At 46.2% G+C, this 24,243-nt stretch overlaps 2 protein-coding genes across 2 annotated transcripts in view; one reads left to right on the forward strand and one right to left on the reverse strand.

Moving 5' to 3' along the window:
* The first annotated feature begins 1,259 nt into the window (after window positions 1–1,259).
* On the forward strand, window positions 1,260–4,195 carry socs1a (suppressor of cytokine signaling 1a). The gene is made up of 2 exons (XM_079745864.1): window positions 1,260–1,470; window positions 2,367–4,195. The coding sequence occupies exon 2, from the start codon at window positions 2,424–2,426 to the stop codon at window positions 3,132–3,134; it is 711 nt and encodes a 236-aa protein (XP_079601990.1). The 5' UTR covers window positions 1,260–1,470; window positions 2,367–2,423; the 3' UTR covers window positions 3,135–4,195.
* A 4,072-nt stretch (window positions 4,196–8,267) lies between these two features.
* clec16a (C-type lectin domain containing 16A) overlaps window positions 8,268–24,243 on the reverse strand; it is a 49,359-nt gene continuing 33,383 nt past the window's right edge. Inside the window, exons 15-23 of the mRNA XM_079746229.1 lie at window positions 22,528–22,572; window positions 21,737–21,787; window positions 21,269–21,397; window positions 20,590–20,710; window positions 17,077–17,228; window positions 14,321–14,525; window positions 13,162–13,332; window positions 12,412–12,561; window positions 8,268–10,944 (exon numbers count right to left, since the gene is read on the reverse strand). Coding sequence (XP_079602355.1) covers window positions 10,463–10,944; window positions 12,412–12,561; window positions 13,162–13,332; window positions 14,321–14,525; window positions 17,077–17,228; window positions 20,590–20,710; window positions 21,269–21,397; window positions 21,737–21,787; window positions 22,528–22,572 — 1,506 coding nt within the window. The 3' untranslated portion in view covers window positions 8,268–10,462. The remainder of the gene's footprint in view (window positions 10,945–12,411; window positions 12,562–13,161; window positions 13,333–14,320; window positions 14,526–17,076; window positions 17,229–20,589; window positions 20,711–21,268; window positions 21,398–21,736; window positions 21,788–22,527; window positions 22,573–24,243) is intronic.

The following is a 24,243-nucleotide window of genomic DNA, read 5'->3' on the forward strand; positions in this document are numbered from 1 at the left end:
CACACACACACACGAATATACATATAAGTGCATGCAAATGCCAGACACATGCATTTGCACACGCACGCATGCACGCACGCACACACACACACACACACACACACAGACATACACACACACACACACACACACACATTTATGGCCCCCTCGCCTCTCTCTTCCAGAGAAATGAAACACAAAGGAGTATTCATAGCTTTCATTTATCCCGTTTGGCTCCGCATCAACAACATCATCATCATCATCATCATCATCATCATCATCATCATCATCATCATCATCTTCTTCTTCTTCTTCTTCTTCTTCTTCTTCTTCTTCTTCTTCATCATCATCTCTGGGCAAACAACGCCTGACTTGCTCGGTTCACCTTTTGGTGGCTAAAGATGAATGGATAGCTAGATGGACGCATGAATTGCATGAATGGATGGATGTATTGAATCAAATGTTTCAAATGTATGAAAGAGTCTCTTTATGTGGATCTGACGGATATGGTATAAAGAAGATATGCAGAATATACATACACCAGACAATTGATGCACGCACCCCACTACCCAAACAGTGGTAAAACAGCACGTTATGGAGCAGGTGTTAGATTAGATTAGACTAGATTAGGGTTCAGACAGATAGATGTGTCCTGGTTGTGTCAGTGGGTCAACCCAATGTAGGTGTTATTCTTCCATGTTCTCTGCAGAAAACCTTATCAGTCAATAGAGAGGATTTGCATAAATGGAAACCGCTTCGTGCACCATTTAGTAATTGGACGATAGTATCCTAGGGCAGAGAGTGAGTCATCTAACGAATGCCTACTCATTTTTTTGTAATGCAATTCTATTCCACTGTTTGTCCATTGACAATAGATGATACAGTGAAATGCAAACGTCGGGGCAGATTAGACAGACATTCATTCAGTCCAATTCCCAATGATATATTGCAATATGGCAGGATGCGTCCATGAATTGTCCTTGGCTATCCAGTGATACCGTTGGGGTGGGGGGGGGGGGGTTTCTTACAAATAATAAGAAACACAGATTTGCCTCACTACGTGTGGGTTTTTTGGGACACAAATTCAAACGTGGGTAAAAAAATGAAATGAAACAAAATGCCAGAGGTATTTTGAACCGCCGGTTTACGTGAAGAGCTCCCGCTGACTATAAACGCTCCTTCTTCATAATGCTTCAGTTTCAGTTTCTAAGAAATAGGCGTGGCTAACAGATGACGTATATAAAGAGCCTCAGTGCGCACTAGGCTGTCCACAAAGACACATAGAGCAGACCTAGAGTCACGACTACCAGGCACACATCCTAAGCCTTGAACACGACCTGTAGTACCCCCCCACCATACCGCCCCACCATAACGAAGAATTACCTTGAGCTGAGTGTGGACATGTGTTGACCGCTGCGAACACAACAGCTACCGACAGGAGATCGCTGAGTATTCTCCGTTGTCAAGTGGGAGCCGTGTGATTATTTAACGGTAAGCCTTATCATATGGGGTGATGTGAGGTAAAAGAGAGTGCTTGTAAGGAGCGTAAGACCGATTAATTCCTGCAGCTTTGCATTGTTGCAGGAAATTTGTCTTTTGCGGTTTTTCTTTTGCTGACGTGTTGGTGGATTTTTTTTAATATCCAATAAATATTGACGCTGCAGTAGGCCAACAGATCATAGCGCTCCGAGTAGTATGTGGACCAGGCGGTACTTAAGGTTAGGAACTTATCCTTGCTGTTCGGGTCGTGTTGCAAGTTGTAGGCTTTGGAGAGGGTCGGTTATGTGCGGTGTCTCGTCCATCTGTTCTCCTGAACAAACATCTTACCTGAATGATGCTTTGCACTGCAGATGAGCTGTAATCCCTCGACCCATGCAAATTGGATTATACTGTACGTGGAAATTTTAGATTTACGGACATGGCTACAAAGCTGTGAAATTAATACCTCTCATGTTTCAACCTAGTATTTTGCTGAAGTGACAATAAAACGAGTTGGTTATTCCTTCCATTCATTTAGGAACTACTCAAATAACGACCAAAATCATCATAATAACCGTAGTCTCACGAATCAAACCTTGGATTAATATCTAAATCTTCCGATTAATGTCTAAAATCTGATTGCAGAATATCCCAAATCTGGGTGAAAGGAGCTTTTAACTTTTATGGGGCGTCATACTTTTTTTCATCAGGTTGCTGGAGGCAGGGTTCTGGAAGCTCGTAATTGGCTAATAAAATAAAAAAAGTAGAAAAAGAGTGTGGTCAAAGTTTCAAACCAACACCGTGTGGACTGGCCACTGTAGAAATACACCTTTTCAAATCCCTATGCTGAAAGATTCATCCACAAGCGCTGAGACACTAACCCTTTATTCCATGTTGTTTTCCCTCAGGATGTCATTGAGGTGGTCAGCGATGGGAGAGGGTTTTGAACGCCTCTCCACCATAGGATGGTAGCTTACAGCACCGTGGAAGGCCATGGCAGCACCTGCACATCCTCCTCCTCGACATCCTCCTCCTCCTCTTCATCTTCCTCCCCCCCTCTACCCCGTCCTGCGGGCAGACCCCACCACTGCCCCCAAGCGGAGCCCGTCCAGCCCTGGGACGATGGGGCTCCCCCCGGGGCTCCCCAGAACCCGGGACCCCAGCCCGGGGCGGCCAAGCCGCTCTCCGCCCTCGCCACCCACTTCCCGCCCTTCTCGTCCCAGAAGGACTTCTGCATCATCACGGACACGGCCACACAGCTGGAGCGCAGCGGCTTCTACTGGGGCCCGCTGGGCGTGGAGGAGGCCCACGGCATGCTGCGGGCCGCTCCGCTGGGCAGCTACCTGGTGCGGGACAGCCGGCAGAAGGACGTGTTCTTCACGCTGTCGTACCGCTCGGAGGCCGGCGCGGTCAGCGTGCGCATCGTGTACCGCCGGCAGCGCTTCGGCCTGGCGGGCAGCGAGCGCAGCTTCGCGGGGCTCTTCGAGCTGCTGCAGCACTACGTGGCCTCGCCCAAGAGGAGCCTGGGCGCCCCCTACAGGAAGCGCAGGGCCACGCTGCAGGAGCTGTGCCGGAGGCGCATCGCCGAGGAGTGCGGGGGCCGCAGCGGCGTCCTGCAGCTGCCCGTGTCCGGGATCCTCCGGGACTTCCTGCAGGAGTTCCCTTACAGCCTGTGAGGGGCGCGGCGGAGGTGGAGAGGGAGGAGGTGGAGATGGAAGAGGAGAAGGAGGGGGAGGAGGAGGAGGAGGTGGCAAGGTGGTCTGCTTCGGATCCCAACAGGACCCGGACTCCGTGTCTCTGGGGAGCAGAAGACTTTGTACGGGCTGTCAAATGGGTCAGAGGACTGGTGTGAGGACGCGCGAGTTCGCCGTGCTGTGGACTTGTGGGCTTTCCCCGGGGAGACCCTGGACTTGACAGACGCACTAGCAGCACGCTGGGAGAACACTGCATTCGAAGACCACTACAACGGCAGGGGAACCAAGACGAGGACGGTTGAACCAGCGCTGGGGTCCTGCGATGGCCCCTGGTTCAGTGTCGGGGGGGGGGGGGGCCCTTTGTGGCCGTCGTGACCCTGGAGGTGGCCCTGTTTGATGGCCCTCAGAGGGCCACATGGAGTTGGGCACGCATGACCCTAAGTGACGTGGAAGTTAGGAATGTTTATTTTGTTTGCGACTTACTTGAACACTCAACAGAATTGTTTACCTACAGTATAACGACCTCAAACAGCCCGGGCAGCTTCGACCACCACTTTCAAGCGGTTTCAAAGAAACAGGATTAGATGGGAAGTATAAGGAACAAGTCAGCTTGTTGATTGCACTGTGTTAGTCTGGTGCAACGGACCAGGGTTCAGCAAGTGGTTATTTTATGCACATGGCCCCACAACGTGGGACGTTTTTTGTTCTGTCATTACTTTGAAATGAAACATGATATTTATGGTTAGCTAAGACTAAATAATGTCTGTAAGGTCAATGGTCAGAACAGTAGCTTGACCTGCAGCACACTGCAAAACAAAGGTTTTAGTAGTGCCTTTTTTTTTTTCATAGCAAATACTATAACTGTTATTTCATGGTTCAGTTAAAGTTGTCAGTAATGCTGTATGTAACTGTGTTCCGTGCGTTGACTATTTATTCATGTGAATTTCTAACTAACCAAGTTTGGAAGAGATACCATGATTTAGAAATTTTTGTATCAATAATATATTTTGAACAAAATAAAAAATATATATTTTGAAAAAGAACCATCTTGATTGTGTTTAAACGTTTTTTGTTGGTCAGTTTATATATAGATATATAACTTTATTACACAGCTCTTTTCGATGCCGTGGACCGCTCTGTTCACTTGCATGGGCCCTTCACAACTTCCGGCGGTGAATTATATTTGATAATTCTCAGATTCTAAGTATAATTGACCGCTGTCAAGTAAAGTGGATTTTTTGCAATCTTTCGCATCACTCCGCAAGTAGTCCGGTAACTTATCAACGCCAGCGTACTCGGTTGCTAAGTGACGTCAGCGTCTTAGCGGACTATTTCTCTGCTGATCAACACTATGAATGCTGGTAACAAATTAATTGTAAAAAGACACACCGTGTGAAGTAATTTCTTCGTTTTGGCAAGTAGCCGTGTAATAAGCGGGATAATGTATAGATCGTCGCCGGTCATTATGAAAAAGTAAGCCCCTTCAGGGCGAAGCAAGACAACTCTAATGACTTTTGTGACCAGAGTTAGCGCACCTCCTATTTCTGCAATATAAATGCAATTAATTAGCATTATTATGATTTATTAAACAACAATGAACATGAACAAGCCTTAGCCTTCCGGTAGCGCAAACATCCACACCTATAAATGTTTGGTTGAATTAAGATAAGATAGACTTTATATCCCGAAGGAAATTTATCTTGGATACTTGCATCTATATGTATACGGTTTATAATGCATATAACAATGAGCATTTAAAATACAAATCAATACAAAAAAAAATCAAAAAAACATACACGTAGATAAACAAACAGTCCATACCGACAGCCTTTCAGAGAAGCCATGAAGCTGGCTCCTGGCTACGCAGCGTTCAGGGCACACCTTTGATTGACAAGGGGAGAAAGGCGTGCTGGTCACGGTTGAAGCCTACGCTACCAGGGGAACCTGATGCGGGTGGTGAGAGCTGGCATTCAGAGGGGAGGGCATGAGAGTCAGGGATTGTGTCTCAGTGTGGCTGTCTGGTGATGGTTTTGTCAAAACATGCTGTCTGGCCGGTTGGAATGTTTGCGCCAGGGAGTTGTTTTGGGCCACTAGCTGCATGGACAGGTTGCCCAAATCATGTGCTCCTTCCAGGCACACCAGACCCTCTGAGTCTGGGCAGAAATATAAGTCTCTGCTAGCCCCTGGAGTAGACAGTTAGCACCTGGAAATGCCATGTCTGTTTGGCATCAATGTGATCACACACACACACACACACACACACACACACACACACACACACACACACACACACACACACACACACACACACACACACGCACACAAACACACTCACACACAGAAACATGCTGGCACACACAGACACATACACTTCTCTGGAAAGGAGAACTAGAACCATTTAAGTGACCATAACACAGAAGAAGGAGAACCGCCTGTTGGGTTGATGCTATCTTTGTTCAATGATGATACACAGTTTGGAATGGGACTGTTGACAGAGGCATGAGTTACTTTTCTCTGGAATTCCAAACCACTGTTTTTTGTTTGAGATAAATAGAACAGATGACGCAACCTGGTGATGCCAGCTGTAGCTGCCTCCCGCCTCCCCCAACCCCCACCGTGTTCTTCAACATTTCCTGTAACAACAGTGTTGTAAACACAAAAGATCAACACACTTTTTCTTCTTCTTCTTATTTTTAATGTTGGAGATTACAGAATTACAAAAAAACAATATACATCAGATATACTTCACGTAGTCCAGGAATCACCCACAGATTTCACCCATAGATTTTGGGTTTAACCGTGGGGTTTTCTTGCTTAATTCATCGTTATTCGTTATCATTTAATAATCACCTCTTTTGGATTATTCTCCCCATTCACGCCGTACAGAGGATTATCAGCACTGGCCCCGTCAGTGTGTGGCGTGGTGACACAAGCGCAAGCGTCTTCAACTTTTACAGTCAGTCTCACCTCAACCGCGACGCCTATCACCTCACGCTGTTGTAACTGCGGTTTCCATGAAGAGAAAAGTCACTTGAAAGTAGTTCAGGTGTCGCTAGTACCGGGAACCAGCCGCGTGCGCGCGCGCGCACACACGCACACACACGCAACCACACACACACACACACACACACACACACACACACACACACACTCTCAAAAGAATTCACACATGTACACAAGCATTTCCCTGAAGAGAGGAACAGAGATGGAGGCAGCAGACAAGGGGACACTGTGCTTGTTTTTTAAGCCACAAGAACACGGAATAAAACTACTAACCCAGTCGCCAGAAGCAAACGGAGCTTTTTCTGTCTTTCTGCACAAACCACGGAGATACGTTAAATCTCAACGTTTCTCTGCCGCGTTTCGATGCGTGACACGATCAACACACTTTTTTCTGTGGGGCCTCCTCCTCCCCCCACCACCATGATGACAGACCCTTAATTGCTATGCTATGGCTATACTATACCTTTCTATGCCATGCTCACTTAATTCCTGTATGTTATACATTTTCACACAATATTGTCATGAAACACAGCTAAAACACTATGATGCATGCATCAGATGACTGTTTCACACTATGTTTTTATATCTGTCCCTATTCTAATAAAATCCAAATAAATAAATCCAATTATCAACAACGCCTGAAATGGATCGCTTTGAGAAGATCTTGAGCCTCTCTAGAGATCTCTAACGGGAGGATAAGTGGTGGGACTGTGACCTCCAACTGTAGAATAAATGGGCATAAAAACATACAGTTCCCAGTTCCTCCTTTACGGTGGACGGATATGGGCTATAGGCGTCACGTGTAAACAATGCTGTCATGCAGACACGTATTTTAAGTGTGGGGACAAAAGGGTTAGAAGGGCCAAAAGGGGCCAACGTCACGCCCCTTACGATAATGTGCATTTTGGTCATAACTGTTGACAATTTAGATAATTGAAATAGATTCCACATTCCATCTTTATAAGTGAAATTACTATTAATTTGGTTTTATATTCCTTATATGCAGCTTGCCACGATCATTGCACTCGACAACAAATATATTCAACGGCGCTGTTCTGTCTAGCACTGCTGGGGTATAACTATACGAACGAGTTATAAATTAAGGAATTGTGTCAAATAAACCTTGATGAAATAAACGTGCTTGCGGTTCGCCCCAACAAATAAGACGTATTTTCATTCAGAAACATTTGAGATTCATCGTATGTGTGGTTTGCAGAAACATGCAAATAGCTGCGTTTTCTTTTGGCAACTGGAAGTGCAACCAGTTCATTGCTCATTGTACAAACCCATGGTGGTAGACCCCCCACTTCCTGAACGTATATTTCCTGAATGCCTTGGCAGGTATTGATCTTCAGAGCCATGTGTGGAGCTGTTTGATAGATTAGCTGTGGAGGAAGCATCAATCCGCTCCAATCTTGAGCTAAGCACTAGTTGTCGAGAACGAGGAAAAGGGCATGGATATGGTAGTTTGGACAGCTGAGCCTGAGCTAGGCTGCTTGAGCGTCACAAAAGGCAACGTCGACTTTTGATAGACTCACTGGACCGACCCTCCACACTTAGGCAAATTTCGACCAGAACGGTCACGCGACCGTATCTAGTGGAATAGCCTACATTGACTATAATGGTTTCCATTATTTTCGGCGACCGTTTTATTGCCGTGACGCTTCCGTGACGGTTCTGGGGGAAATTGGCCTTCAGGCTAGCCAATAAAGTTTGTTGTACGTGGCCATATGGTGGTGTGAATATCATGGAACCATGAAGCGGCAACAGTTTCACTTACCCGCGGGGGTGATGGCTGAGTGACGGCTTGACAGGATAGATGTCTCTCCTTTAGATAGCTCTTGCCCGTACCCGTTTCTCCCTAGGTCAAAGTTGTACATGAAGTGACCATATTTTGTTCTGCTTTTAGTTTTGATTGGCACAATTATTATTTTATTTATTATTCTTTATCATAAAGCCTGGTTAACTCAATACCAACCGTGTGTCCTTCTGTTCTTCTGACCTGAACGCTCCGTCGTAACAATTTGATTGCGAGAGAGTGAGACTGAGTTCTTCATCTCTTCAAAGGAAAACGGTTTTATTCACTTAAGTAAAGACTCTTCTGCAGCACTGTTAGGTAGAATAATTTATTGCAATACATTGATTATTTCTCTGTCAGGTCATTAATAATAATAATTACAGGTTTTAAAAGCCTTAAGCCTTTTTACATAGCATACAAACATATGACTCGCAGAAATTATATATATTTTTATATATATATATATATAGCATGAATAACTGATGTGAGGAATGGGCTTTCCATGAGACATGTACACGTTAGAAATCAAATTAAAGGTATTTTTCACTTCTCAGGCCAGCAGCTAACTAACCAATTCAATACTGGCATGTATTTTGTGCTTTTCTCCAAAATGTATTATTTTATATATCGTGTAGATTAAATTAAAGAACCATCGCAGACCACAAAAAAAATGTAAGAAACCCCTCCCAAAAACCTGATATTCGGTAGACTAACCAAATGAAACCATCATTTCATAATAGATTGGGGTTGTTTCGTCGTCCTGTTGCTTCTCTGATGAGTGTAGGGGTGAATCGTTTCTCTAGGGCACAAGAACAATTACTGATGGTGATTTACAGTGGACCTTGCATTTACACAAATCTATTTTCTTTGCCCTTACGCCAATGCTCTAATATTTATTTTGCAGGTAGTTCTTCCCTATACATTCTATACATAGACAGCAAAGGATACAACAGAGCTTGTTAGGTTCTGTTATCTGTTTGAGAAATTCTATGAAAAAAAACCTATTGGGAAACATAACCCCAGTAAATATATCATCATCATCTGAGTTGGATTCTTGCCTTGGTGTAGGATCTTGAACCAAAGTTCACAGGAGTGTGTTAAGCTAGGGACCCACTTATTCCAAGTAAGGTATAAACCGGTCACAACGAATAACACACTTTGTGCAGGAGAAAACACCACTTTTAACGTGCTTGGGGCATGCTTGTTGCACAGAGTTACACAAAGAAGGCTCCAAATAGCCCTATGGGTTAATCACTCAACACGGGTTAAAAGATTCAACGGGGGGAAAAAAAAAAAAAAAAAAAAATCAACAAGATTATTTCTTACGACAATCCAAAAATGGTAAGTATGCCGGGATATGTGGTACGCTAGTGCTGGTTTGGTTTCTTAAGGGGTTTGAACGCTTGGGCCCGGTGAAAGAGCAACGTGATTATACATTCAGCCCCTTGTCCTGGTCCCGGTAGCAGACATCTGTGTTGCAGTCCTACACAAGTTGAGACGCTTTAGGCTTCACCCAAAAACACAGCCACCCGACAGCTCAGAACACAGCATCTTCCATCTCTCTCTCCTGCCAAAAGCTGAGCGGTCCAATAGGTTGTGGGAAGTTGTGGCGTCAGTCAAACAGGTCGGCGTTGTCCCGGGCAGCAGTACGTGGCTTGTGTATCCGAGTAGTCAAGATAGTGGATGACTACACGTGTAAGACTTCAAATTATTATTAGGAGGCTTCCCTTCACCCCCTCTTCCCCTTACAGTGAATCCCTTCCGTTAATTGATGAGCCCGTCCAATGTGGGAGTGGTTCTTTAAGCTGGCAGGTCGCCAAAAACATTGCTGGTTTTCACGTGTGCGCACCCACGATTAAATCAAAAGGAGTAGAAAGGAAAAGTGTGCACGGACACACTCACGCGACCCCAGAGGCAGATCTGTCAAGTAAAAATCCAACCATGTCTCACGCACACCTTGTTCCTGCAAATCAGTCTCTCATACACACCGAAATAACTATTCAGGCAACAATTGAAGTGGGGGAGGATATCATGTCCAAAAATATAGCGCAGCCCTTCTCCCAGCCAATAAGCTTCTTCAAACGCGACCCAGTCATTGGGGTGGCATGGTGCTGTTGGAGTGAACAGGAAATGGGCGTTGGTGGGTGGTGTGTCGTGTTGAGGCACTACACCCAGAGGAAGCCATATTGTGTGTGTGTGTGTGTGTGTGTGTGTGTGTCGGTCTGTCTGTGTGTCTGTGTGTCTGTCTGTCTGAGTCTGTGTGTCGGTCTGTCTGTCTGAGTCTGTTTGTGTCTGTCTGAGTCTGTGTGTCGGTCTGTCTGTGTGTGTCTGTCTGTGTGTCGGTCTGTCTGTGTGTGTCTGTCTGAGTCTGTGTGTCGGTCTGTCTGTGTGTGTCTGTCTGAGTCTGTGTGTGTGTCTGAGTCTGTGTGTGTGTCTGAGTCTATGTGTGTGTCTGAGTCTGTCTGTCTGTCTGTCTGCCTGTCTGTGTGTCTGTGTGTGTGTGTGTTTTTCAGTCGAGCTCTGGTGAGTCGAGTGTGTCCGTCGGCTGGCTGTGTGTCTCCTCCTCTTCATCGTCTTCTTCCTCTCTCGTCTCCTGGGGGCCATCGGCTGCGATGGAGTCCCCTCCCTGGAAATCAGCCAATGGGATGGTGGCCGCGTCGCCGGGCCCCTCCTCCTCCCCCTCCTCCTCCTCCTCCTCCTCCTCGGCGATGGAGGAGGGGGGCCCGAGGGGGAGGGGGGCGGGGTGCAGGAGCGCCGAGGCGGGGGGCAGCAGGGTGAGGGACTCCACGCCCAGCGTGTCGGAGGCGCCGCCGTCGGTGAGCAGGGAGATGGTGGGCTGGGAGGCGGGGGTCAGGCTGGGGGCCAGGGCCCACTGGTGGTGGTGGTGGTGGTGGTGGTGGTGGTGGGGGGAGGGGGAGGAGGCCGGCGCTCCTCCCTCGCCCTCGCCGCCCGATGAGGACGGAGGGGGGTTCTCCAGGAAGGCGCTGTCGTCTGCAAAACAAGGAATGGGGACGGGACCCAACCCGTTGGACAACAATCAAGAACCCCATCACAAAGAGCTGGGTCACAGAGTGCGGCGTCGCTCGCAAGACGTCTGCTCTCTGATGTGTCTGAGCGCTGTGACGGAAGGATACGAAGGCAAAAATCAAATGAGAATTAATATCAAAAAAGGGCTGTAAGCATGGCAAGGCAACTTTATTCCTGCGGCACTTTTCTTGCACAAGGCGGACTCAAAGTGCTTTACCTAGAATCATCGCATCCAATAAAATGAAATGATAATAAAAAAAAAAAGATTAGGAAAGCGAACAAAGGCAAAGTAAAAAAAAATGCTTAATAGGAAGTGCAATGTGTTTAAGATTTAGCAGAAAGCTAAAGCAATCATAAATAGATTAGAGCTGAAGATAAGAAAAGACGAAACAGCTATTATCTGAGTGTTATCTGTTAGTAATGCCACAGCCACCAACAAGTTATCAGCGATGCTGCTCGATAACATCCGTTACGAGTTGACTGTGCCTGCATCTGTGCGAGAACGAGTCAATTCTTAGACCGCTGCTGGGTTCATTTCTGCCCAATCACTGCATCTGTTCCCTTGATTGTTTAGGGGAATCCGTTGTGCGTGACGCATGGAGGGATTACAGAGGGAGCCGCGTTTTCTTTGAAAGCACGCCACAGAGAACAACCTCTGCACTAATAGAAACCATCCTCCAGAAACACTCATCAGTGACCTCACGCAGTGGGGGAGCACAGGCCTGAGGTCGGCCCTCTAGCAGTTTTGTACAGAGGCAGTGGGGCACCCACATTCCTCAAGGCTTTGTGCTATTGTTTGCTCACGCTTAGGTGTATGGTTGTAGGTGTGTGTGTTTGGTTGTAGGTGTGTGAGCTTTTGTAGGTGTGTATGCATGCATGTACAGTCGGGCAAAAAAGTATTTAGTCAGCCACCAATTGTGCAAGTTCTCCCACTTAAAAAGACGAGAGAGGCCTGTGATTTTCATCATAGGTATACCTCAGCTATGAGAGACAAATACTTATTTTCCACCATAATTTGCAAATAAATTCTTAAAAAATCAGACAAGGTGATTTTCTGGATTTTTTTTTTTCATTTTGTCTCTCATAGCTGAGGTATACCTATGATGAAAATCACAGGCCTCTCTCGTCTTTTTAAGTGGGAGAACTTGCACAATTGGTGGCTGACTAAATACTTTTTTGCCCCACTGTATGTGTGATGTGTGTGTGTGTGTGTGTGTGCGTGTGTGTATGTGTGATGTGTGTGTATGTGTATGTGTATGTGTGTGTGTGTGTGTGTGTGTGTGTGTGTGTGTGCGTGCGTGCGTGCGTGTGTGTGCATGCGCGTGTGTGTGTGTGTGTGTGTGTGTGTGTGTGCGTGCGTGCGTGCGTGCGTGCGTGCGTGCGTGCGTGCGTGCGTGCGTGCGTGCGTGCGTGCGTGCGTGCGTTCCTTACCTGCGGGGCTGTGGGCGGAGATGGTGCTGGTGGTGACCGAGTCGCACCTCCCAGTGCTCCCAGTGCTCCCAGTGCCGCTGGAGGACGGGGGGGAGGGAGAGGACAGGGGCGAGGGGCTGTGCTGGGACACGCAGTGGGCCACCGCAAAGCCTGGACCGGCACACAGACACACCATGTCGTTTCCCCGGACGTTTACAACAAACATTAATGATCCCCCCATCGGCCGTCTCTGGTGGGTTGGGTCGTAGCGGTGGTCCGATGTCCAAAGACTCGCTTTGTTTACTAGAGGGGCCGTGGGAGCACGTCTTCCACCCAGGAGGTTTTTTATTGACCTAATTTAACCCCAAAATACTGCTGCTTGAAATTAAAATAAACACAAATGGACAAAGTGTCCCAGGAGGGATTGAATCATGGGTGGTTGGGATTGTTTCCTTGATTAAATCCAACCTAAGAAACTGGGGGGGGGGGGGGGGGGCAGCTGTTATATATATTTTTCTGGGTACATATTTCCATGTCATACATATATTTTCTGGTACAAAGATAGCCACATGTGCAACCAAAGTGTATAAAGTAAGTATTGTTTTGGAACGTTCCTGGAAGAAGTGTTCATGTGGATGCAGGGGATACAGGGGGGGGGGGGAAAGAGGATCCACCTCGGACCCTCTTTCCCCCCCCCCCCCCCCCCCCCCCCCCCCCCCCCCTCCTGGTGTTGGGAGACTGGGGGTCTTCTGGACCCCTGAGCCTGGTTACCTGGCACTTTGTCCACCGAGGCGAAGAGCGAGCGGCTGGCGGTGGGGTCGTTGGGCGCGCGCCGCGACTGCTCGTAGAAGCGGAAGGGCAGGCCGCCGGGGGAGGCGTGGGCCGGCTGAGCGAACCCCAGGACGTCCGTACTGCCCGCCTGCATGGGGAGCTCCAGAAGAGCTGCAAGGGGAGCGGGGCAGTGGTAAGGTGGGTACGTTTGTAGGGGTGCGTGTATGGCATGTGTGGTGGTAGGTTTGTGTTTGTGTTTGTGTGTGTGTGTGTGTGGTTGTAGGCGTGTGTGGTTGTAGGCGTGTTTTTGTGTGCGTGTGTAGCTGTAAGGTGTGTGTGTGTGTGTGCAGTTGTTAGGTGGGTGTGTGTTTGTGTAGTTGTAAGGTGTGTGCGTACAGTTGTTAGGTTGGCTTGTGAGTAGTTGTTGTGTTAGTAGTTGTGCATTGTGAGTGTGTCGTGGTTATGTGGCAAAGGAGTCAAAGGACAACACGGGCACCCTTGCATGCGTCTTTAAACCTGGCCACCTGAGCTGCGTCACTATGTGTACTGCCTTCTTCTGTGTGTCGAGGCATGTCTTAATGGCCGAGGGACATTTTTTGCAAAGCCCATTCAGCGAGGATAGAGTCGAGTGGGAGAGTACTAGGGTAACGCGCCTCAGAATCACTACACACGTTTCCTGAGCGCAACCACATGCAAGCCCTTCATAAACCCGCTTGGTGACCGTTGGCGCCTCAAAGCGCTTCCATCCATCGAAAACAACTGTTGTTATTCGTAAACAACTGTTGTTATTCGTAAATAATGTTGTTATTCGTACGTGTGCCCCCGCCTCTTTCCATTTTTTGGTGTAAATAAAAGACTGCAGGAGTCCCTCTTAAATGCAACAAATTATAACAACGATAAGAAATTGTTAAATCATATTCAAAAGCAAAGGCTGAATCATGGCCTGACTGAAAAAAATCAATCAGACCAAACACAGACACACACACACACACACACACACACACACACACACACACACACACGTTCTCTGTCAAACCCAGACATGCGCACACACACACACAGAAACTAATGGAAAGGTTCTGTCCTGTTCATGTAGTGAACAGGACCTCGATCCCAGTTAACCAATCAGCACGGCGACCCATACGAAGGCGCCGCCCACCCGCGATCCTCTGCGTCTTGGTGCGGCGTGCCTGGATACGGCCCTTGGCCAGCCGCTGCTTGGCGATGATGCAGCGGATGTGGTCGGCGAAGATGAAGTTGGCCTGCAGGATGGGCATGGGCTTGGCGTGCGGGTTGGAGCCCGGCTTGTGGATGACCACACTGAGCGCCCGGCTGTCGTCCTCCACGCCCGACACCTGCATGTCCTGTCAGGGGGATGGGGGGGGGGGGGGGGGGGGGGGGGGTTACTACACAGTGTACGACGTGATCCCCCGTTTCTGGGGTACAACGTGATCCCCGTGTTAAGACAAGTCAAAGTTTTTATAAAGCTTTGTTTTTCCTTTTTTAAACGGCCTTTCCTTTTTTAAGTGTCGACTTAAGAATTTGACAAGCTTGTGTGACAGACAGACAGACAGACAGACAGAAAGACGAGAAAAGAGAAAGAGAGAAAGAGAGAAAGACAGAGAGAGAGAAAGAGAGAAAGGGGGAGAGAGAGAAGGAGAAGAGTTACAGACAGACAGACAGACAGACAGACAGACAGACAGACAGACAGACAGACAGACAGACAGACAGACAGACAGACAGAGCGTGTGTGTCAGTGAGTGGGGGGTTAAGTTGGAGTTCAGGAGCAGTTAAGAGACAGACAATGTGCGCACGTGTGTGTGTGTGTGTGTGTGTGTGTCTGTGTGCCTGTTTGGGTTCCTCAGAAGAACTCACTCTTCAGAGGAACCCAACTAAAAATAGATGCAACGGAATGGGGAAGTGCCTGTTTAAGTCACGCTGTGGGAGTGTGAGGTTAGACAGCCGTATGAGAGTCATGCCTCAACAAAATCCAAGCGAAAAGTGACCCTGGGCGAGAGGCATCGCAATAAGCACAAAGAGAACACCAAAACTCTCTCCCTCCACTTCAAGGGAGTGGAGGGAGAGAGGAGGGAGGAAGAGGATGAGGGGTGTTACGTATTTTAAGCACATGGGCTACCATACATAGCCACTAGGCAGTAGGATCGAACACATAAGCCGTAATTACCATACATAGCCACTAGGAAGTAGGATCGAACACATAAGCCGTAATTACCATACATAGCCACTAGGAAGTAGGATCGAACACATAAGCCGTAGTTACCATACATAGCCACTGGGAAGTAGGATCGAACACATAAGCCGTAATTACCATACATAGCCACTAGGAAGTAGGATCGAACACATAAGCCGTAATTACCATACATAGCCACTAGGCTATGTATCGAGGTGAACTCTGAACAGGTGAGTTTTGAGTCTTTTGCGGAAGCTGGTGAGCGACTGCGATCCTGACATCGGTAGGAAGCTCGTTCCACCACTGAGGTCCCAAAACAGAGAAAAGTTGACTTCGCTGATCGACCTTTGCTTGCTCTTAGCGATGGCGGTACCAGACGTCCAACTGAGGTAGTTGAGCGGAGGGATCGAGCTGGGGTGTGTGGCTTTACTAATGCTTGGATGGCTTTACTAATGCTTAGATGGCAGCACCTTTAGACAGGTGAGGAGGGCGGAGCCAATACGACACATAGGACACGCCTACTCTGTATTTAAGCAGGAACTGGAGCCAACGAAATCAGAAACATCCGGCAGTCCATACTAGGGAGTTAGGTACAGAGGCCTGCTGTTTGTCGCTCACACGCGTGTCCATACAATTCCCCTCCTTTTGCTTCATAGTTACTATACCGAAATACTTTAACAAATAAAGTGAGTTAAAAGCGATCCGGATTAGACTACTTTCTTCAAGAACGGAACAGTGGCGGGATCAAACAAGAGACTACAAACTTGTAAAAACTAGTCAGACCGAAGCACCAGTGGCAACTCTCGTGCATTGTGGGTATCTGAGTCATTTTGGTTGTTTATGTTACATGACAAATAATGATGGGAATTTGACGCACTTGCATGCCAGTGACGTGAACAGGCTGGATGCCAGGACTTTCTGTCTGCAAAACCACCTCACCATGAGGCACTAGTAGGGCGACATATGGCTCAGGAGGTAGAGCACTTTTTCCGGTAACCTGAAAGTTGCTAGTTCGATCCCCGGCTCCTTCTAGCTCCAGTGTCGAGTTGTCCCTGAGCGAGACGCCCTCAACCTAACTGCTTCCGACGAGCTGGCTGAGGCCTTGCAGGGTGGACACCGCCGTTGGTGTGTGAATGTGTGAACGAACGGGGTGAATGTTCGGCAATATTGCCGAACATTATAATTATAAACAATATAAGCGCTTTGGGTGGCGACTAAATTAAATGCAGTCCATTTACCATTTAGGGACTGGCTGATATGTGAGGGAGGTTTCGGTTCGGACCTTCTTTTCGAAAGACACTTGGGGATTATAAATGCGTCACACTGAGTAGTGGCTGCCCGGCTCCAAGGCCTCACAGATCTCCTCCAGCCCAGCACGGAAACCTCTGACCAGGACCTGCTGGCCACGCCCCCCACCCCAGGACCTTTGGGGACGGGGGCGTTCTCTGCCAACGCTCCCACACTCTGGAGCAACCTCCCAATCCACACCCAATCTGCCCCATCCCTGCCCCAGTTCAAAGAGCACCTCAAAACATTCCTTCCACCAGGTCCTTTGAACCCTAACCCCCCCACCCCCCCCCCCCCCCCCCCGAGTTTCCCCCTCCCCTTTTTGTTAAGTGACCTTGAGTACTATGAAAAGTGCTATATAAATCCAAGTGATTATTACTATTATTATTATACACGGACGCCAACTTCCCCCAAAGTCCCGTACTTGTCCCACATACCTGCAGCAGGCCGGCGAACTTGACCACGCCCCAGCCCAGGCGCTTCGTCTCTGGCTCGACCAGACTCATCTGGTAGACGTCCACGGCCAGGAACCTCTGGGCCTGCCCGCCGTCCTTACTCACCACCATGCACGCGATCAGGTCGCTGTTATCTGGGCGGGAACACAGAAACATGGCTTTGTAACATGGCTTTGTAGTAATTATTATTTCACTGATATTTTTGGAGATTTAAAGTGAAATGTTAAAGGTGACATATCATACCACCAGGTGCGAGTGGGATTAGCCGTTACAAGCCGTGTTGAAACGGCTTGTAACGGCTAATCCCACTCGCACCTGGTGGTATGATATGTCACCTTTAATGAAATACAGTGGTGAGAATGTAATACACCTGGCCGAGTCCTTTCTCCCAGGCAGCTTGTTATCTGTGTCTCTTATTTCGTCAGCTGAGCACAAACACCACCTAAAACACCATTCACGAATGGCGGTGTTGTTTAGCGATATCTAAGTGTGAATCATACACGCACACGCAATTCGATGTTATGATAGTGGTTGGCCATGGGTGTTTTTCAACACAGCAACCCATAGTTCACTTAATGTTGGTAACAGTATGTAGGATGCAAAAAAAGAAAAGCTCTCTCTCTTTCAAACTCTCAAAACACATCTACAGCACCTGCAATGGAGACCAGTGCAAAATAAATATTCTTACTTTTTCTTGGTAAAATGTTAACTTCATTTTACCAAAAACGTTAATCTGTGGCAATATTACCCAGAGAACATGCATAAAAACACCCGTTTGGAACAAGTGCACTGGTAATGGGTAAACAGCTAACAGGAGTGAACTGACCTAACTTCCATGGAAATTGGGTTAGGTGCGGGCACTAAATGAATACTTGGCAGGTGAATGGGTGAACCATCCGACTATCAGGTATCACGTAGAACACAGAGTTCCTCACAGGACGCAGACACGTTGGAACCACTGTTGGATAGGAGTCAGGACACAACGCATCGCTTGAAGCCAGGCAAGATTAGCGCTTGACTTGATTTCGCAAATCCTGTTGCCTCGCAAAATTAAATAGAGGCTGCCTTCCTCAAATTATCATACAGTTAATCTACATTTTGCAATGCAGGACTGCACGACTTCCCTGATGTTTCCGTGTAACAAACATGCACAGTGCAACAAAAGACAGAGAAATGTCAGTGGGCCAAGATCGGATTGACATTGAGGTGAGCTGGAAAGGAGTGCTGTTGTTAGATGAGGACACCAGATGGACATTTTGTTCTCTAGGCCAAAGAGGAAATCACACAAAGAAATATGTTGTGAACAGAACAAAGCACATGGAATCTGATCTTTTCAATTCTGACTCAAGTACAGGTTTAATTCTTGCAAGGCGACCTCAGTGTGAGCAGTCATATTCATGCAACTTTCAAGTTACTCTTCATCGACTTTGATTTGTCGCAATTCTGACGAAAGAAATTATGAACATTCCTTTTCTGGCGATCAGTCACCCTATTGTGTCGGTTTTCTCTAGAAGATTACTACTCCTGCTGAGCAATTTCGTCAGAACTCTGCATAATGGTCAAACCACCTTGAACCAGGAAGAAACGGCCAGCTGGACATCCAGTGAGGAATCGTCCACACCCTGCCACCACTACTGCACATCCACTCCTCAACGCTTCAACCTCTTCAATGGCCTCCCTGTTCATTTCTCTGTGTGCTACATCTGACTTCTTCGTTATTGTTCTTTTTTGTCGGTTTTGGACTGTGACAAGTTTACACTGGAATCTCATATTAGCAACATTAAAATACACAATGTAAAAAAAAGGTTTTTTTACTTCTATAAAAGTTTTATCTGATATGGGCAATACACCAGAATCGAGCATTAAGGCTCTGCAGTGTGAACGAAACCATAAGCACAACAAATCCAAATGTTGACCTAAATCAATCATCAATAAAAAAAAGCTTAAAGGCTAAGAGACTGCATCTGTTCCTCCCACACGTCTGGGCCGGATGATGAAGAGGCTGAATGCAAAGCCCTGTGTACCACTGGCTTCAGCCTCACCACAACACCCACATCCGTCTCACACCGCCCTGCTAGTAAGAGGTGGTCGAAGCGCATGCCGTGTGAGCTGAAGGGCTAGTGGGTGTGGCCATGCTACGTGTTCCAGTGTCATGGTGCACAACCCTGAAAGAAGTTCACACATTTGGGTCAAAGATGGGAACTTTATTCATCCATTGTATATTTTATTTTAGTTGAGTGAAAGGGTTTTAATGAGGGGAAAAAAAAGTAAACTGAAATACTGATGAATAAATGTTTTGTTGTAAAATTGTTTTAAGTAAAGAAAAAGCTGATGTGGGAACATCAACTTTGTATGAACCGGACGCCTGTGAAATAACAAAAACACTCCCTGCCTGCGTCTAACACAGAAAGAAACTCATACGAATAGTGAAAGAGAAAGAAGTGGTTTGGTTAAATTTACAAGGTACCTTATCTGGTGACAGAAAGGTTGTGGATTGCAGCTTGCAGCTCTCTAGTTACCGTGTGTGGGTCTATGTGTATGTGTGTGTGTGTGTGTTTGTAGCACAACGTTTTGCTTTTTGTGGTGGAACCACCCTCACATGCACATACATGTGTGTGAACACGTATAGTACGTTATTTATAGCAAAGCTACTTGAGTCATTAAAATATAAGAACATTGATTCATGTTAAAAATATCACATTTGTTGGGATCCTGGAAACACAAATGGTAGCAAAATATATGGATCTAATGCCTGGAACGCAATGACTTAACATTAAAATCATATGGAAGCCAGACTGTATTTTATTACTACATTAAATAGAGAAGATTATGGATCCTGGTGACTGAAAAGCTTTCTACACGTATTTCCATCAGTACTTCCAGGACTATGCTTAGCTCAATCTTGTTGCAAGTAAGATATTTGCTGATAGATCTCTTTCTATCTGTCATATTTTGCAACTGCGTTCTGGGAATCATTTCTAAGCAAGCGTCACTGTGTCAGCAGACCAGCAAATATATATATATATTTAAATATATACAATTTTTATTGTTTTGTATTTTGAAGGGATTTCTTTATTCTTTGCGGTAACGTTAACTGCTAGAATGTTATGAGCTATATGAGCTTGTTTTAGCAGCGATGAGACCCTAGCCGTGCTATGATGTTATGACCCATCAGAGCTGTGCAGTTATTAAATGTTAAACAACCCCCCTGCCAGCCAAGTAGACCAGAGATTTCACCCAGGCATCATGGGATTAAAAGATATAATAGCGGTTTATTTTATACTATAATAGTGAAACTGAGCAACGGGATTTACAAGCTATCTTATCTTGTCAGTAATAAAATGAGTGGTGTGAAGGGGAGCACAGCTTTCAGTTTGGAAAATAAAAGAAAGACAAAGACAGATGATAAAGAGAGCGATGGAGACACAGACAGACAGACAGACAGACAGACAGACAGACAGACACAGACAAACACACACATACACACACACTTACTGAGGTCCAGCACATCATCAGTCTTGATGAGGTCCTCCGGTCGGGTCAGGGGCAGCTGGCTCTCCGGCTCCCCCTGGAGCTGCAAGGACAACGCCCGCAGCATGAAGAACACACGGATGGCCTGCAGAACGGACACACACACACACAGACACACACACACACAATTAAGTCTTCTCAGGGGTCATTTCAAGTATGATTGTGCATTGCCACACATTTCCAAGTAAAACTAGAGCATGAAGGGGTGACTGACCACGTTTGTGTCATAACGAGAATCACATATTTGGAAATTGTTTTGCCCCCAAAAAAAACAATGCATCATATTTCTTGAGATTTTCTGTACAGATTTTCTTTGCATATGCAGAAACAACCACATTAAGACAGCGCAATGTTATAATAGGAAGTAAGAGTAAAATTAGAGGAATTAAGCGCAGACATTAAGGTGTGTCCCCATTCCGTGAAAAACATCACCCGACTGATGTGACGTCCTCTTCACTGTGTGTGTGTGTGTGTGTGTGTGTGTGTGTGTGTGTGTGTGTGTTCGTGCGTGCTTGTGTGCGCGTCTTTTTTTGTGTGTGTGTGTGCGTTTGTGCATCTGTGTGTGGGTGCATCTCAGAGTGTGTGTGCATCTGTGTGTGTGTGCATCTGTGCATCTGTCTGTCTGTCTGTGTGTTGCCCCCACTCTGCGCGTCTTCTCCACGTCTCCGCAGGGCAGTCTCTTGACAAAGTCTATCCCCGTCAGCGGAGTGCCCGTGGGGGGCAGAAGGATGGAGGCGTCCATCATCAGGTACTCTACGTTCAGAGGTTTACACTACACACACACACACACACACACACACACACACACACAAACACACACACAAACACAGACACACACTCACACACAGACACAGACAGGACGGACACACACACACACAGGACGGACACACACAGAGACACAGACACACACGGACGGACACACACACACACACATACACACACACACACCAAAACTTAGATGCATGTCATTCTATATTGACCTAATTAGACCCACCCATGCGACTTGCGCCACTTTTTTGATCACTGGCTGTGACTAACATCTCAGAGTCGATGGGTTGTGAAACACGGTTGAATACAGATCAGTCACAGGGTGAAGTAGCATGCCCCATACCGTCATACTGCGATATTCATCTTCAAACATGTCCAGGAAGATCTCTTCACCCTGTATGGACAACAAACACAAACAATGTCAGTGAAAGCTCTCCTTTGTTTGTGTTTTCCTCAAGTTATTGTATTCTTGCCATGAGATTTGACCGTTGCTCCAAACGCCTTCCATTGCAAGGCAGTTATTATTTTTCTTTCGGTTTGTGGTCCTGTCGGAACACGCTTAAGATCCCCTTGTATCATAAAGGGCAAAAAACTTTGTTTTACACCCCGCCTTAATAGGTCTGATTAGACTAGTGACAAGTGTCTTTCGGTTTCATTCTGATTCGTGTTCTGGACAAAGTAATTATTGTAAACCATGAACGACTTTGATCGATGGTTGGGATGTCAAGCCGGCAGCCAACTGGGCCGTTTCCAACTGGGCATCACGCAAATGCATTGTTTATATCAGTATAAACAATGCATTTGACCAGACATAGTGTGTTTGTGGGGGCGTGTATATAACAGTTGTAGGCCATCGTTCCTACACACCACATTTCTCATTTTAATGAAAAATCTTGCAGATTTAGGGTTGGATTGTTAATGTAATTTCCTTTGTTGTGACCTTCACATCAAAGCCTAAGTTAATTCCCTGTTTGAGTAGTCTTGCTGGCATTAACAGGAACACCCTTTATCAGAAATCAGGAAAGGCTCAGTAAGTGGTCATCCGGACTGATGGTGACTGGAGTAACTGGTATTTGTGTGTGTGTGCGTTTGTCCGAAACAGGGATATGTGTGTTGGACGGTCAAACAACTTGCCTTGTAGAACCTTCGGAGCAGATGCAGACTCTCTTCCCGTGCGCCCTGAAAACAGCAAGAGACAGCAATATTATTTTAAACATGTTCCGTTACACAAACGCCCTGATCCTGTGATGCCGTATCAACAAACCATGTTTGGGACATCCGTAACAAATGGTGCGTTCACGTCGCTGGAAATGATGGGGAAAACATTTTCGTGACGTCAGAAAGTTCTCGTGAACGACACCTCATGACGCTCTTATGATTCTACTTCCGTTCGGCAACAGGGGCCAGATTCTGATAACAGAGGTGCCCAGTTGGTGACGTATGGTTTAGTAGTAACGCGCATGAACATAGCGGAACATGAAAGTTTAACCCAATATAAAAGAATCAACCATCATATCACGTACTTTACTATTGACTGACGTTGTAACCGTCTGTTTAAATCGACTTTGCTCAATTGTAAACGTTGTGTACTGGTAAACCAGCTCTAGATAAGTGTTGCCTTCCAATACTGGCAATACTGTATGCACTTTTCATAAATAATAGCAAAAGGATAGTAGGTGATAGGCATCAAGGAAATAAAGGCATGCAAACTTGAAACTGATCCTACTATGTTCCGTTTAGTTCTGAGTCACCAGCCCAGTCACCATCAGTCAGAGCCGTCTGGTTATCACCAGGACGATGAACAGACCATGAACAGATATGTTTTTATTAGACTCAAAATTATTTGTTTGCGTATGGAACTCGATCTATTGATTTTTGTATTACATTTCTTGTTCTAATTTAATTTCTTTACTTGATTTAAACAGTTTCAGTTTCCTTTATTTGTATTTAATGTGTGTCGTCTGCATTATTCATGTAAAGTCTGGATCATCACAGATCTTGGCCCAAACCCTATTTTATTTGAGATGCGATATAAAATTGGAACTTCTCGAGAAACAAAGTAGAAGAAAACAATTCAAGTGGGCCTTGTCATTCCCCCCTAGGAGCCGGACAATGGGGGCACCATGTGACTACGGTAGTAAAAACAAACCTTAAGTCCCCATTTGTTTGTGAAAAGTGATGGAAACAATTGGCTGAAGGGAACTAAACGCAGTCTGGTGAGAAGAGGGCAGCAAAGGGAAGGATAAGGCAAGAGGTTAAAATCCACTTAACCGGATAAATTGAGGAATAACGGGCAATTTTCAGTGGGAAAAAGTGCTGGGACATGATAGTGGGACAAAGTGGTTTCTTGGAAACCGAAGGAGAGCGAAAAGAAAGAGAAAGAATCTGGACATGTGATAATGAAAGCGAGATAAGGAAAATGATCTTATCTTTGCTATCTTTAATTTTCTACTGTGATTGAGTTTGGCGTCGCATTGATAAGTAGACAATTAAAGATAGAAAGGATTGATAAATAAATTGAGTTTGTTCATTTTATATGGGTAAACAAAGCTAATCAATACATAACCATAAATCGGTGTATTCGTTTGATGATGTATTCTTCATCTCTGAATTTATGATGAATGAATATGCAATAAATACTACACTCAGGCTCTCACATGGAAGGCTTGGTCGCTGACGTCATGACTGTCTGGATCTGAATGACCTCGCATTCATTCAGTAATTTCAATGTGTTTTCTCCTGGTTGAAAAAAGAGATAATAATAATAATCGCATTCATCCAGCGGTTCCCCTGAATCACACCACAGCTGCTCAGCAGGTCCAAATTTGGGCACCGTTTCCCATTCTTGTA

This window comes from Pollachius pollachius (genome assembly GCF_949987615.1).
Source record: "Pollachius pollachius genome assembly, chromosome: 11".
NCBI classification, from domain to species: domain Eukaryota; kingdom Metazoa; phylum Chordata; class Actinopteri; order Gadiformes; family Gadidae; genus Pollachius; species Pollachius pollachius.

Bases quoted from the DNA above. Each gene is read 5' to 3' on its own strand.
- socs1a (XM_079745864.1), top strand. From the start codon at position 2,424: ATGGTAGCTTACAGCACCGTGGAAGGCCATGGCAGCACCTGCACATCC.